The sequence below is a fragment of the Eleginops maclovinus genome, chromosome 9 (assembly GCF_036324505.1).
Source record: "Eleginops maclovinus isolate JMC-PN-2008 ecotype Puerto Natales chromosome 9, JC_Emac_rtc_rv5, whole genome shotgun sequence".
NCBI classification, from domain to species: domain Eukaryota; kingdom Metazoa; phylum Chordata; class Actinopteri; order Perciformes; family Eleginopidae; genus Eleginops; species Eleginops maclovinus.
In genome coordinates this window covers 20,874,717-20,887,243 of record NC_086357.1, presented here as the reverse complement: position 1 = coordinate 20,887,243, position 12,527 = coordinate 20,874,717, and the positions used below count along the sequence as shown (strand labels likewise).

Genomic DNA, 12,527 nt, shown 5'->3' with positions numbered 1-12,527 from the left:
GTTGAGAAATAATACGTGGACCAAAATGTGCATATTGGTGATAAATTGGAAGTGAACTATATTAGGAATTGTTGGACTAAAGGCAAGATAGCCTTATCACGCACGTCTGATGTGTGCTGTGCAAGATTCTTCTTCAATGCTCGATATATTGTCCTTTTGTTAAAGTATAAGTTTGGGTCTTTGCTTATCCTTACTCAAATTTAGCTAATGCAGGGCCACCCCCTCTTTCTGTCACACATTACATCTAGCTGTGAGTCAGCAGAGTACCAGCCCATCTCTAACTAGAATTTGATGATGGAGCAAGTCATCCTTCTCAGTCCCTTGCTATTCTCCTTTGCTTCACAATGTGGCCGTGTGAATTGTTTCTGTGCCTTAATCTGACAGAAATGCTGCTTTTTATTTTTGCCGTTCTCCTCGTTGTGTATTTTTTGGACAAAAAGGATCCACCCAACTTTCCACCAGGACCACCATCGCTGCCTCTTCTAGGAAACATATTCAACATTGAGTCCAAACAGCCTCACATTTACTTAACCAAGGTAAGATGACAGAAACTCATTTCGTATTATGCTGTAGTATTTTTGCGTTAACCTAAGCATGACTGAAAGCTGTAAGGAAGATGTTCTCTCTTATTTACGACCCCACTTTTGCATGCAGTAGATTCACATCCTTAAATCAGGGATATCTACAAAAAATGAGACTGAAACAGATAATGAAAAAATGTATGGTAGAGAACAATGCAAAAACCTGCTGATAGTTAGAAATCATTGTCCTGAAAAATGCATCTTATCAGAGTCACATGCAAGACAACAGGCCACTTATTCTCTGCTCCTGCATCCACAGCTAGCTGATGTTTATGGGAATGTGTTCTGCATACGTCTGGGAAGACACAAAACAGTGTTTGTGTGCGGGTGGAAGATGGTGAAGGAAGCCATAGTGAGACAGGCTGACAACTTTGTGGACCGGCCTTTCAGCCCGATGGTGACCAGAATTTATTCAGGAAACTCCGGTGAATCACACAAACATACAGTACATTGGGCCCCTCACCATAGTTGTAAGATATGTGGACATGACATTGTTCATTTTTTTGCTGAAATAGATCTTGCCTTTTCTGTTTATATGCATGTTTGTTTGCATAGGTATGTCATCAACATTTAGCTAACATGATGCAAGAATAATCTACAGTGTTTACCGTATTAACAGCTCTTTGAAAGGGTGTCATTGCATTAATGCTTCTTATGATCATTATAATAGATAATAGATGCATAACATGTCTTGTTTAACAGTTTATAACAGTTATAGTGACAGGCCTAAAGCACATCAATATTTAACCCTGTGTCCTGATCCCTGCCTCAGTACTGATGTGAGGTTTCTCTCTGTCTCAGCGGGTCTTTTCTTCAGCAATGGGAGAGTGTGGAGGAGACAGCGGCGTTTTGCAATGGCCATGTTACGCACTTTTGGTCTAGCTAAGAGCTCCATGGAGCAGAGCATCTGTGAGGAGAGTCAACATCTGCAGGAGGCGATGCAGAAGGAGGAAGGTCGGGAAAAACAACAAAACCGAATAAAAAACTGTAACAGAATCACAAGCAAAATTAAAAAACTGAATTTGTTCTGCTCAGGGGAGCCATTTGACCCTGTGCCCCTCCTGAACAACGCTGTGGCCAACATCATCTGCCAGATAGTGTTTGGGAGACGGTATGAATACAGCGACCACACCTTCCAGAGCATGCTGAAGAATCTGACTGAGATGGCCTATTTGGAGGGCTCCATATGGGCTCTAGTAAGATGCAAACAAGCTCAGACACAATTAACTAACTCACATACATGTAGCTACTACAAGTCATCTCTAATGCATTTAAAACAATTCAAATTCTGGCAATAGAAAGTCTCTGTCCGAGAATATAACTTAGGTCTTTACTTGCCACTGAATATTCCTGTTTCCTCTTGGACAGCTGTATGATGCGTTCCCAGCTCTGATGAGACACCTGCCGGGGCCTCACTGTGGCATCTTCAGCAGCTCCAAGTCTTTGGAGGCATCTATAAGGGGAGAGATAGAGAGGCACAAGATGGATCTGGACCCCAGCAACCCACGAGATTACATCGACAGCTTCCTCATAGAAGAGAAAGTATGGTGTTTAGTGTTGCCAATCAACCGATGTGTACAGCATGAAATAAGAAAAATGAACTGACCATATGTTTGTTCCTCAGCACAACAGAAACAGTGAACTGCGCTTTGACGATGACAACCTGGTTCTGTGTTGTCTGGATCTGTTCCTGGCTGGTAGTGAGACCACTTCGAAGACCCTGCAGTGGGGCCTCATCTACCTCATCAACAACACTCATATCCAGGGTGGGTGTTCATATAGGGGAGACTAAACAGCAGCAGAACAAGAAGATTAAAAGAAACCACAGAATATCAAGTTTAAAAACATTTGATTTTACCTCCTAGATAAAGTCCATGCTGAGATAGACAGAGTTATTGGACTGAGCCGTCAGCCCACGATGGCAGACAGACCCAACCTGCCCTACACTGACGCCGTCATCCATGAGATCCAGAGGATGGGAAACATTGTTCCTCTAAATGGACTCAGAATGGCTGCCAAGGATACAACTCTGGGTGATTTCTTCATACCCAAGGTGCTTATAGTGTGCAGCAACTAGGGAGTCAGAACAGAAGGCTGTGTTTATTTTGTCTTCATTTACAAATACGTAATTCACAACCGTTCGTCATGTCCGAAATATATTACAGGATAACGTTAGTTGTCAAATGTTACTGCAATAAATACTGAATTTCCTGAAACCACCTATGCTTCAAGGAAAAAGGCTTGCACGTAGTCCCAGTACTTAAGCAATTTGGATCAAGCTGGAAGAAACAAGAAACTCTACTTACAGAGCGGTTATGAGTTGCATTTTTTCTAAAATTGTGTGTGTGTGTGTGTTTGTTTGCGTGTGAAGGGAACCTCAGTGATGCCTAACCTGACCTCTGTGCTGTTTGACAAGACTGAATGGGAAACTCCCGACACGTTTAACCCTGAACACTTCCTGGATGCTGAGGGGAAGTTTGTGAGGAGGGATGCATTTTTACCTTTTTCTGCAGGTACCTTTCACATTTCACTGATAAACACTTGCCTGTTGAACTGAACCGAAATGACTGACTTTTGAACATTTGAACAACAAATGTTAGCTAAATAATAGGTACTTACTTTCATTCTCCTGCTGTTCTGCTTGTTTCTCCAGGAAAGCGTGCATGTCTGGGGGAAGGTCTTGCGAGGATGGAGCTGTTCCTGTTTTTTGTCAGTTTGCTCCAGACATTTAATTTTTCCACCCTGGACGGTGTTGAGTTGAGTACTGAAGGAATCATTGGAGCCACACGCACGCCACAGCCCTTTAAGATCTACATCAAAGCCCGCTGAATCCTGCAAACTGTCAAAAGCAAAGCACACTTACATATGCAACACATGCTGCATCTTTGGCTAGTTTTCCTGAAAAGCATTACCGGTAGAGCCAGCATACAACGGTTCTGTCTACGACATGTGTGAACTACTAGAGCTGATGTTGACATGATGGTGACCATGATTTGTATTGCCCATTATGTCATGAATGAACTTTTGTCCAATATCAAAAGTTATGTACCCAACACGCAGCACCAAAACGCTCCAATGTATGCCTATTATTACTCCCTTTGTATGATTTCAGTTCAATAAATGTTGCTACAAAAATGCCAGATCTTTCTTTCTTGCAGATTATTCGTTTTCAATGATTGGATCCATCCTGATGAGGTTTATTTAGAAAACTGCTGAATTATTGCCACATGCAGAGTCACTGTTGATATGTAATAACCAATTAAAGGACACAAACAAAAGGTTTATCAACTTCAACATGAAAACATTTTACTTTTGTTTTTTCCAAGAGCGTACAACTCCATGTTTATCATCTTTGCACCTTAACTGAGACGGATGCTACTTAATGTAAAACACGTTTTTAGAAAAATCTATTTATTTATTTATTCACAAGAAAAACCAAAGGCTTTAAATTTGAACTCTTTAAATTCCTGAATATTCGTAATACTTTCCTCACTTTTCTTGATTAACACACAAACATACAACAATACACAACAGTAGTTTCTGTGCTGCCCTACGTTTGATTGTCTCTCTTATTTTCTTCTACACTGCTCTTAAATCAGCAATCAGAATATTTCACTGCAAAGAAAAAAAATGAAAGCGCTTCCAAATACATCTAATGATCACAAATGGCGAAACCATTCCTTACAGAGTGCCTCTTTAGTCTTATTGCAAACACACAGAGTGACAAGGCAATCAATCCACAGCTACGTCATGTTGAGAAACTACTTTAGTTTAACTTAAGACCCCATAAATGGACAACCAACAACCCAACATATCCATATTAAATATCAAAGAACACACGCGGTCCTCACTCTGACCTTTTACCGACACTAAAACAGCCTGAAAACATCCATGATTAAATCAACCACAATTTACAATTTTTAGGAGCTGTATGAAAGCGTAACCTGATTCTGTCATTTGGATCAGAAGCTGGTGTTAAAATCACATTCCCATTACAGCTGTACAACTTTATAGACTTGATTTCTCACCACTAAATTAGATTTTCAAAATGTTCAGTGAATACTAAGGCCTTACAGTTTTCATTCGGAGCAGGCGGCCAGTAAAGTAGTCAAATCACACTTTAAGAGTGTAGGAAATACAAGATAAATTCACCAGTCCTGGATTTGTTGTTGCAGCACCTCAGAACTTCATTACTTCATAAGATGTATAATATTTTCACATCTTAACATGATGGGCTTGTTACATTTTTGTAAAAAGTCACAAGTGACTGACTCTTTGATGCTAAAAAGCAGATGGTGGCCAGCACCAAATATAGCAATATATTATAAGCACAATGTGTCTTTTTGCCTGTAAGCAGGATGTTGTTGCCCACTTGTATGCATAGTATGATGGTGAATTTTTCCATACATCAACAATCATCTGAAGTTAGTTGGCTTTAGCATTCAAGTTACCCTTTAAAAAAAAGAAACACATTCATATATATGTTGGGCTCCAATTCTGAATAACATAGTTAAGCATTCTTTTACATTTCTCTCATTCCCGTTCAAGTACACATCATGACAGGATATAAGAGACTGAAGGCTAAATTTATTATACATATCATTATGTCAGAAGGGAAATATGCTCCACATGTTGTGTGTGTGTGTGAAGTGAACACAGGTTGTGGGTTCCTGTTGTATAGCGGTCCTCCTGCAGTCAGTGTATTTGTGAGAAAGTCATTTTAAGTCTTGGTTAGATGACCCATAATGTCTAGTCTGATAAGTGCTCATTGATCACCATCAGCTCGTTCGTGACCTCTTCCGGAGCGCTGAGAGCAGATGTGTTTAAGGTCACTTGAGTGCTCACTATTGGGAGTGAGAGTATTCTTCCCTTTGACTTAAGGTGAGACGTTTGGCTCGGTTACTTGGAGGTAGTGGCAGGCACGCTGATGGAGAGCGGCCGGCGGGGAGCGTTTGAGACTTGCCGCTGCTGCGACAAGAAAGACTGTCCGGGGGACAACACGGAGGAGGTGCATCCACCGAGACGTGATTCCATCGCCAGCTTCTGAAAGGTTAGACTCTGGGGGTCAAGAAGATACATTTAGAGTGTCAATAATGTCATTAAAATGATACACATCAGATAATTTAAATGAAGTTGTACCTTGTTGTACCACGCAGTGACAATCAGCTTCTCCTCGTACTCTCTCAGTTTGGCCTGCTCACACTGACGCTACAGAGGCAAATCAATCCAACATGAGTTAGTTTTGGAAACCAGCACTTAATCCAAAACAAAAACAACGTGTATATTCACAGTAAAAAGGAGTCAAAAAGCAGATTTACTTCCAAGTTGAGAATCTGTTTGTCCCGATCTGCCAACTGGTTCCTCAGGGCCTGGATCTCAGCAGTGGCTGGATTAAGCTTTGGATCCAGTGCTCTTATAACCTGCAAAAACAGAGTTTTTAAGCCACATTCATTAATTTGACTCAAGGAATAATCCGTTAGAACGAAACAGAGAAAATATATTATCTTATCACTCACATTGCGAGCTTTCTCCAGGTACATCTTGTACCTCTCTTCCATGGCCCTCATGTCATCATCCTTCTTCTTCAGAGCAGCCATCAGCTCATCCAGCTTCAGGGCTTTGAGGCAAGAAAGAAAGTTTGCCTTCAGACATATTGTGCTGGTCTGCATATTTCTGCACTTGTATCTTTTAACAAATGACAATCGTCTTGTGAAAAGCACGCTGACTACAGACAGTTATACTTTCCACTCTAGAGGTTGCAGTAGTGGTTGCACGGTGACATTATCATGTGATTTTTGACTTACAATTCTGAGTGTTGTCAGGCTGAAGATCCTCCAGCAGTTCTTTCTTCTTCATGATTTCGTCCTGAGCTTCGTTCAGTTGGACCCTGAGGAAACACATTCAGTTTCTTTACCTCCCTCTACTGGAGAACATGTATATTCATTTTATTTCTCAACTTTCCTATAAGCGTTGACTCATAATTCACACTTACATGTGGGCATCAAGTTTCCGTTTCAGGTTTGACTGAAAATAAATAAAAGCTTTTGTTAAATGAAGTCATTGTACACTGCAAAATAAACACAAATACCTCTTAATTATTTAAACCTTTTGAGAGAAAACAAACTAATGTGATTTCCTTTCATAATGCCATGTAAGCACAAAGTGGAAACAGCTTAATAAGATTAACCCAGTGGGACTCTCTCTCTCGCAGCATGGCTCACTCACATCATCTGGTTTGGCTGCCTGACTCTGCAGAGCCCTCTGGAGGTCCTCCACCTGCTGCTGCAGCTCACTCATCCGCTCTCGACTCAATCTGCAGATAGATAACCGTGAAGAAGAAGGAAATATAAAACAAGAATGCTTTTATCAACATATAGAACTAAAAACAGCTAAAAGTCAATGACTATAAAGTAAGAAAAGTCACATCAACTTGCCGCTGATTTATGAAGACTTCTTTTACCTGTTCTCAGTGTCAAGTTCACTGCGTGTCTTGTGAGCCTCCTCCAGCTGGGCCTGCAGTGTAGCGATCTTCTCCCTCTCACACTCCTCCTGCTGCACTCTCAGCATCTTGTTCTCATGCTGCAGCCTGATGAACTTCTCTCTGAACAACAATGCAGACAAGGTCAATGATGACACAGCACACAGAGGCAGAGAGTAAACACATTGTTGAAGCGGTGTCTGTTACCTGTACTCAATGGGCATTAATTCAGCTGCCAGGTTTTCATGACTGGGGCTGGAAGAAGGAAGAATCCCTGCAAATAGAAAGTATGTGAGATTTAGAATACAAATAGTGGCAAAGCAGCATCTGTTTTATTTTCAGATCTGAATTTCCACTGAGATACCTGCTTGTGAGAGCTGGTCCTGCTGAGCCTGAGTGCATTGCAGCTCCTCGTTGATCTCCTTCAGAGAATCCCTCTCGATGATGGTCTTCTAATGGAGGGGAATATATGGTAAAACAACAGTGTTAGTAACAGCTAAAGAAAAAAAAGAAAATCCTTTTGATAATTGTTCCTGACATTTCCAAAGCTGCCTCACCTCCTTTTCCTTCAACACAGTTTTGTGCTTTTCTTCTAATTTCTTCATCTCGTAGGCCAGGTTGTCTGCTCGCCGCGACTCTTCAGACAACTTCCTGTGTAGCTCTTGGACCTGGCACACAACATGTGAAAACATATGAAAACAAACAAAACAATATGCAGCAAGGGAAGTGGAGAGCAGCCATGCTTGAGATCACAATCTAAGATTTTAACCATCTATGATTGCTGTCATCTCCCTCCTGATCTCTCATAAACAACAGGTTGATTATTATGTATCCAGCTAGCAATGCTTTTTTTCTAAAGATAACAAAATAATTGACTTGGGAGGTCCAGATAGCTACATAGAAATGGAAAGCAATGTGGTTTTAAGCTCCCGTACTTTCCTTATATCTGGCAATAAATATAACTACATTCTGTCTCCCCTCTGTTCATTTGAAATCCTGTGACTGTATGAGATGTATACCATATGAAATAATTGGGTGGATTTAGTTTCCAATGAGTTCCCCACCATGCTTTGCACATCCCTCACCTGTCTCTTGTAAGACTCCAGCTGTGCACGGGCGGCGTTGGCCTTACGCAGTTCTTCCTCCAAGCTGACCGTGTTTTGCATGTAGGTCATGTTATTCTCCTCCAGCAGCTTCATCTGCCTCTTCAGATCTCCAAGATTCTCCAGCTTACGTTTGTATGTGTCCACCGAGGCCTCCAGCATCACCACTCGATCTGAGCAGTTCCTACAGTACATGGATACAAAACAAATCCATACAGTTTAAAAAACACACTAATGAAAAGCTGACTGAAACTGCTTTGTGAAGAATAACTTTCTACGTTTAATCCCTGTTTTTTACAGGTGAAGAAATGTTACCATGGTGTAAAATATCTTAAAAGTTTATACTTTTGGGGGAACATTAAATTGATGTCGCTTTTCTGCTTTCATTTGTTTGTGCATATTCAAGAGGTCCACAAGAAATCGGAGCAATTTATCACTGATTTTCGTTCCAGCCAAACAAAACATGAGCCAATTTCACTGATTAGCACAACCTCAGCCAGACAGGAGAGGCTCAGCAGTGAAATCCGGAGTGACCTTTTCAAGCTAACTGGCTCAGGACTGATGGGTGTTTGTTTGCGGCTTCTTGAAGTAAAATCAGATTATTACATTTTTTATCAAATACTTGATCGATATCTCCACACAGAAACCAACCTCAGAACGTCCAGCTCATCTTTAAGTGCTCGAGACTCTTCTGCCAGGCTGGTGAGGTCGTCATTACGGTGCTGAACCTCGATCAGCTGCTTCTCCAACTCTTCACAGTGGATCCTGTAGTCATCCTTAGCAGCCTCCAGCCTAAACAGATGCACATTTGCAGAAATGTTCAGACTTTACAACCATAACGAGGTTCCTGCAGCACAATTTGGCAAAACGTGACACACCTGAAGGTCTCCTCCTGCAGCGTCTCTAACTGTTGCTGCAGCTGGTTGTGTTTCCTTCCTGAGGGGGTGCTGGGGTCGTCGAATGTGTCCAGCTGATTGGCTCGGTCTGTTAGGACATCGTTCTCAGCCAATAAGCTGTTCCGTTCCTCTTGAAGAATAGCCACCTGTCCAGGGACAATACTGTTAAGAGCTACTCCCACAAAGTGAATTAAATATACAAACAAAACATATATTTGTCAGCAGAGATGTTAAGGTTTCTTTCATCAATAAGTTCATGCAAAGCTGCAGAGTCAAATGTAACCCTCTGAGCATTGTAAGACAAACCCCCTCCTCCCTTACAGACAACTCTTCCTCTCCGCTGTAAGCAAACAGTGCAGTTAATCCATGCTGGAAGCAGAGCACAGACAGAGGGCCCTTTAAGCAAACATGTTAATTCACGGTTAGCTAGTTTCCCGTGTCACCCATCATTTCCCTGATGTGTTCTGTTTTACCACCAGATTATGAGTCCAAGTTAACGTGGTGTTGTTTAAACATCCTGCAGACAACATGTCTACAAACTGGATAAAAACCACCTCATGGATCAGAGACTACATTACTTGTTTAACTAACGGGGCAACATGGATCAAATGTATAGTTTAATAAAAATATCATACTGTTTTCTAATATATTTATACACAGTTTGCAGCATAACATAATACAATTACTTGTAAAATGAACAAACACGTTTTTGTTGCTTTCGTTTTCAGCTTGAATAGTTATTATTAAGAGCAAATTATAACAACATTGTATGATCATTATTACTGCAAGATTTAATCTGAATGTCTAAAAAAGAAGAACGTAACAAATACTATTGAATGGTTATCCATCCTTATTTTCAACATTATTTTTTATCCTATGAACTACTTTAAGTCCCACATAAAACAACCTCAATAAAAAGTAAATGTCCCCCTGCTTTCATGAAAAGATGACAAAGTGGTTATTCCATCAGACAGATGTGCTTTGGTAAATTACAGGGAGAATGCAAGAAGAAAGACACTGTGCGAGTCGTCATCCTGATGAGCCATCTGTTAGCGGAGTTAGAGTAAACATTTGAGCAGCTGGTTTAGGCGGGTTTAGTTTTTGCTGAAAAGTCGGCAATGTTGGACTTACCTTGCTGCAGCAACAGATGAACAACACTGGTGACAAAACAAATCAATCTGTTGAGAGTCCAGTTAAACAGTTGATCAGTGCCTGTGCTGCATGTAGTCTGTACAGTGGTGAGAGGGGCCTCTAGCAGTGGCTGGCTGCCACAGAGGGACCAGCAGAGCCCAGACTCTGAGCCCACAGTCCTTCTGCCACAGCAGCTCCAGACAATGGACCCAAGCATTACAGCGAATTACACAACGCCTGTGTATACTGTACCGCTGGCCTGCATGCATGTAGACATGAAGGTCTGAAAATTAGCTAAGCCATAGAAAAAGTACTCAGACCAGACAGCTGTGAAAACTAATTGAGATATGTTTTCCTTTAGAAACACTAAAAAGCTGTATGCACTGGGGTTTTATCCCAGGAAATAAAATACCAGAGTTGTAAGTTACTGAACGAAAATATACAAATGTTGTTAGCCTCAAATGATCAATGACATTATTATAAATGACTTCCTTTAAAGAATTTGTTTGTTTATAAAATGAGTAATTGTCAGAAATGACATCCAGGAGGCTGTTTGCAGCAGACAGATCACAGGTTATGAACTTTGAATGTTATATTCATCACAACAACTATAGTAAAGCTTCATGTAAAGTGTATATTATATATCAATTCTAAATCTGATAACCATAAATGGCCAGGTTTAAGCATATTGCTTCTATTGCTTCTTATTGCTTGTATTTTGTCTTCCTTGAAACATGACAAATGCATTTGAATTATACCTTAAAAAAGTACATTTCCCTCAATACTTCTGCTTATTGAAAAAAGAGTAAAAGTCTCTTTTAAAAGAAAATGTTATAACCCCTTGTTTCAATTAAGAGTAAAAGCTTTGTATTCACCTGCATGTCTAGGTCCTGACAGCGTTGGGCCAATGCTTCCTTCTCTGCTCGAAGTTCAGGGAGTTCCTCTAGAGCTTTTTTCAGCTGGAAACGTGAAGGAAAAGCAGAGTTTAGACAACAGCCAAATTTAGTCAGACAACATATGTTAGTTCATATGTCATAATGATTTATAGACCAAATACTTAACTAGAAAAATGTACACAATACTTGCAACTGAAAGTGATATTTGGATATAATCAATACACTAGTGATGTTATAATCCCATGTGAACATGAATTTAAGTATATAAATGGTTCATTTTCAATTATTCAAAATAATTACACAGTATAAAGTACAGACTTTGTAAAAGCAAAAAGAAGACCTTCCAATTCGGGATCTGTGGTAATAAAATACAAACCTGCTGATCCAAGTCCCCGGACAGTTCGGCTCCAAACGGGGCTGTCATCTCTCTGCTCATGAGCTGAAGAGGAAAAGGTCACTGGGTCATTTCAGCTGCAAAGCCTTCACTTTTTTTTTTCTCAACACAAGAATAGTCTATGCCCTCACTCATCAACTATTGCTGTTGTCATTTAAAACTCTTAAAATTACTCAAAGAATACACCACTGACCAATCAAGATTTCTTTACATATCTTGTGTAGAATGAAAAGGAGAGTTCAGTTTTTTCTTTTTTAGGGTGCAAAACAAGATTTGACCGTTTCGTTCTTCCCATCCTGGTTATTCCTTTAACTGGGGGCATGATTATCTCCATCTTCTGTGGGAAATTCACTGACTATGAAAGTACCTCACACATCCCTATTGAAAACATCCGACCTAGCCCTTTAAGACTGACTGACCTCCTGGATGGCTGTCATCACAACATGCTGCACAGACTCCTCCAGGGTCATGATGATCTGAATGTATTCTGTCGACAGAATGAGAGAGAATCAAATACTACACACACATAGACTGCATTGTTTTTTCAATTTTCAGCACTTGTGCCCCACTTGCAAATGTAACACTGCCGTCATTGATTTCCCAGACAGGCTGCCTGAAGGGCTCTGCCTTTGTCAGAGGCTTGGCAGGACAATAATTAAACAGTGTTCATCTGACAGGCCCTAATCTAACAGGGCTATGATGGAACTATTCCCCTCCTGTCTTCTCTCTACAGCAAATGTTTGCTGTAAATATGTTTGGGTCTAATTTTAACACAGAAGCATCACGTACCTTGTTTACGCTCACATCTGACAGCACAGCCCAGTACGAGCTGCAGCAGCCTCCCCAGCTCTTTAGTGTCTGAATGCTCTGCCACCAGGGCCACGTCTGGCACAAGGAAGGCTGCAATGTCCTGGCCTAAGACCTGATGGTACAGAGTCAGATAACAGTGAGCAAAACTGCATTGATTCTATCAGCTAAAACCCGTAAACAGCTGTGTTGGCAGTTATGCTACAATTAAGAGAATTAATGGATAACATAAATCAGTTGT

General features: G+C 40.7%; 2 protein-coding genes across 2 annotated transcripts in view; one reads left to right on the top strand and one right to left on the bottom strand.

Moving 5' to 3' along the window:
* The first annotated feature begins 292 nt into the window (after positions 1–292).
* On the top strand, positions 293–3,718 carry LOC134869611 (cytochrome P450 2J2-like). The gene is made up of 9 exons (XM_063891391.1): positions 293–536; positions 841–1,006; positions 1,383–1,535; positions 1,617–1,777; positions 1,950–2,123; positions 2,206–2,347; positions 2,447–2,634; positions 2,953–3,094; positions 3,235–3,718. The coding sequence occupies exons 1-9, from the start codon at positions 345–347 to the stop codon at positions 3,408–3,410; spliced, it is 1,494 nt and encodes a 497-aa protein (XP_063747461.1). The 5' UTR covers positions 293–344; the 3' UTR covers positions 3,411–3,718.
* Positions 3,719–3,861: 143 nt separating this feature from the next.
* Positions 3,862–12,527, bottom strand: part of hook1 (hook microtubule-tethering protein 1) — a 12,457-nt gene continuing 3,791 nt past the window's right edge. Inside the window, exons 5-22 of the mRNA XM_063891388.1 lie at positions 12,269–12,401; positions 11,899–11,966; positions 11,462–11,524; positions 11,065–11,148; positions 9,041–9,204; positions 8,814–8,954; positions 8,145–8,346; positions 7,617–7,727; positions 7,424–7,511; positions 7,267–7,333; positions 7,042–7,182; positions 6,807–6,894; positions 6,574–6,605; positions 6,386–6,468; positions 6,098–6,198; positions 5,900–6,001; positions 5,721–5,789; positions 3,862–5,639 (exon numbers count right to left, since the gene is read on the bottom strand). Coding sequence (XP_063747458.1) covers positions 5,481–5,639; positions 5,721–5,789; positions 5,900–6,001; positions 6,098–6,198; positions 6,386–6,468; positions 6,574–6,605; positions 6,807–6,894; positions 7,042–7,182; positions 7,267–7,333; positions 7,424–7,511; positions 7,617–7,727; positions 8,145–8,346; positions 8,814–8,954; positions 9,041–9,204; positions 11,065–11,148; positions 11,462–11,524; positions 11,899–11,966; positions 12,269–12,401 — 1,896 coding nt within the window. The 3' untranslated portion in view covers positions 3,862–5,480. The remainder of the gene's footprint in view (positions 5,640–5,720; positions 5,790–5,899; positions 6,002–6,097; positions 6,199–6,385; positions 6,469–6,573; positions 6,606–6,806; positions 6,895–7,041; positions 7,183–7,266; positions 7,334–7,423; positions 7,512–7,616; positions 7,728–8,144; positions 8,347–8,813; positions 8,955–9,040; positions 9,205–11,064; positions 11,149–11,461; positions 11,525–11,898; positions 11,967–12,268; positions 12,402–12,527) is intronic.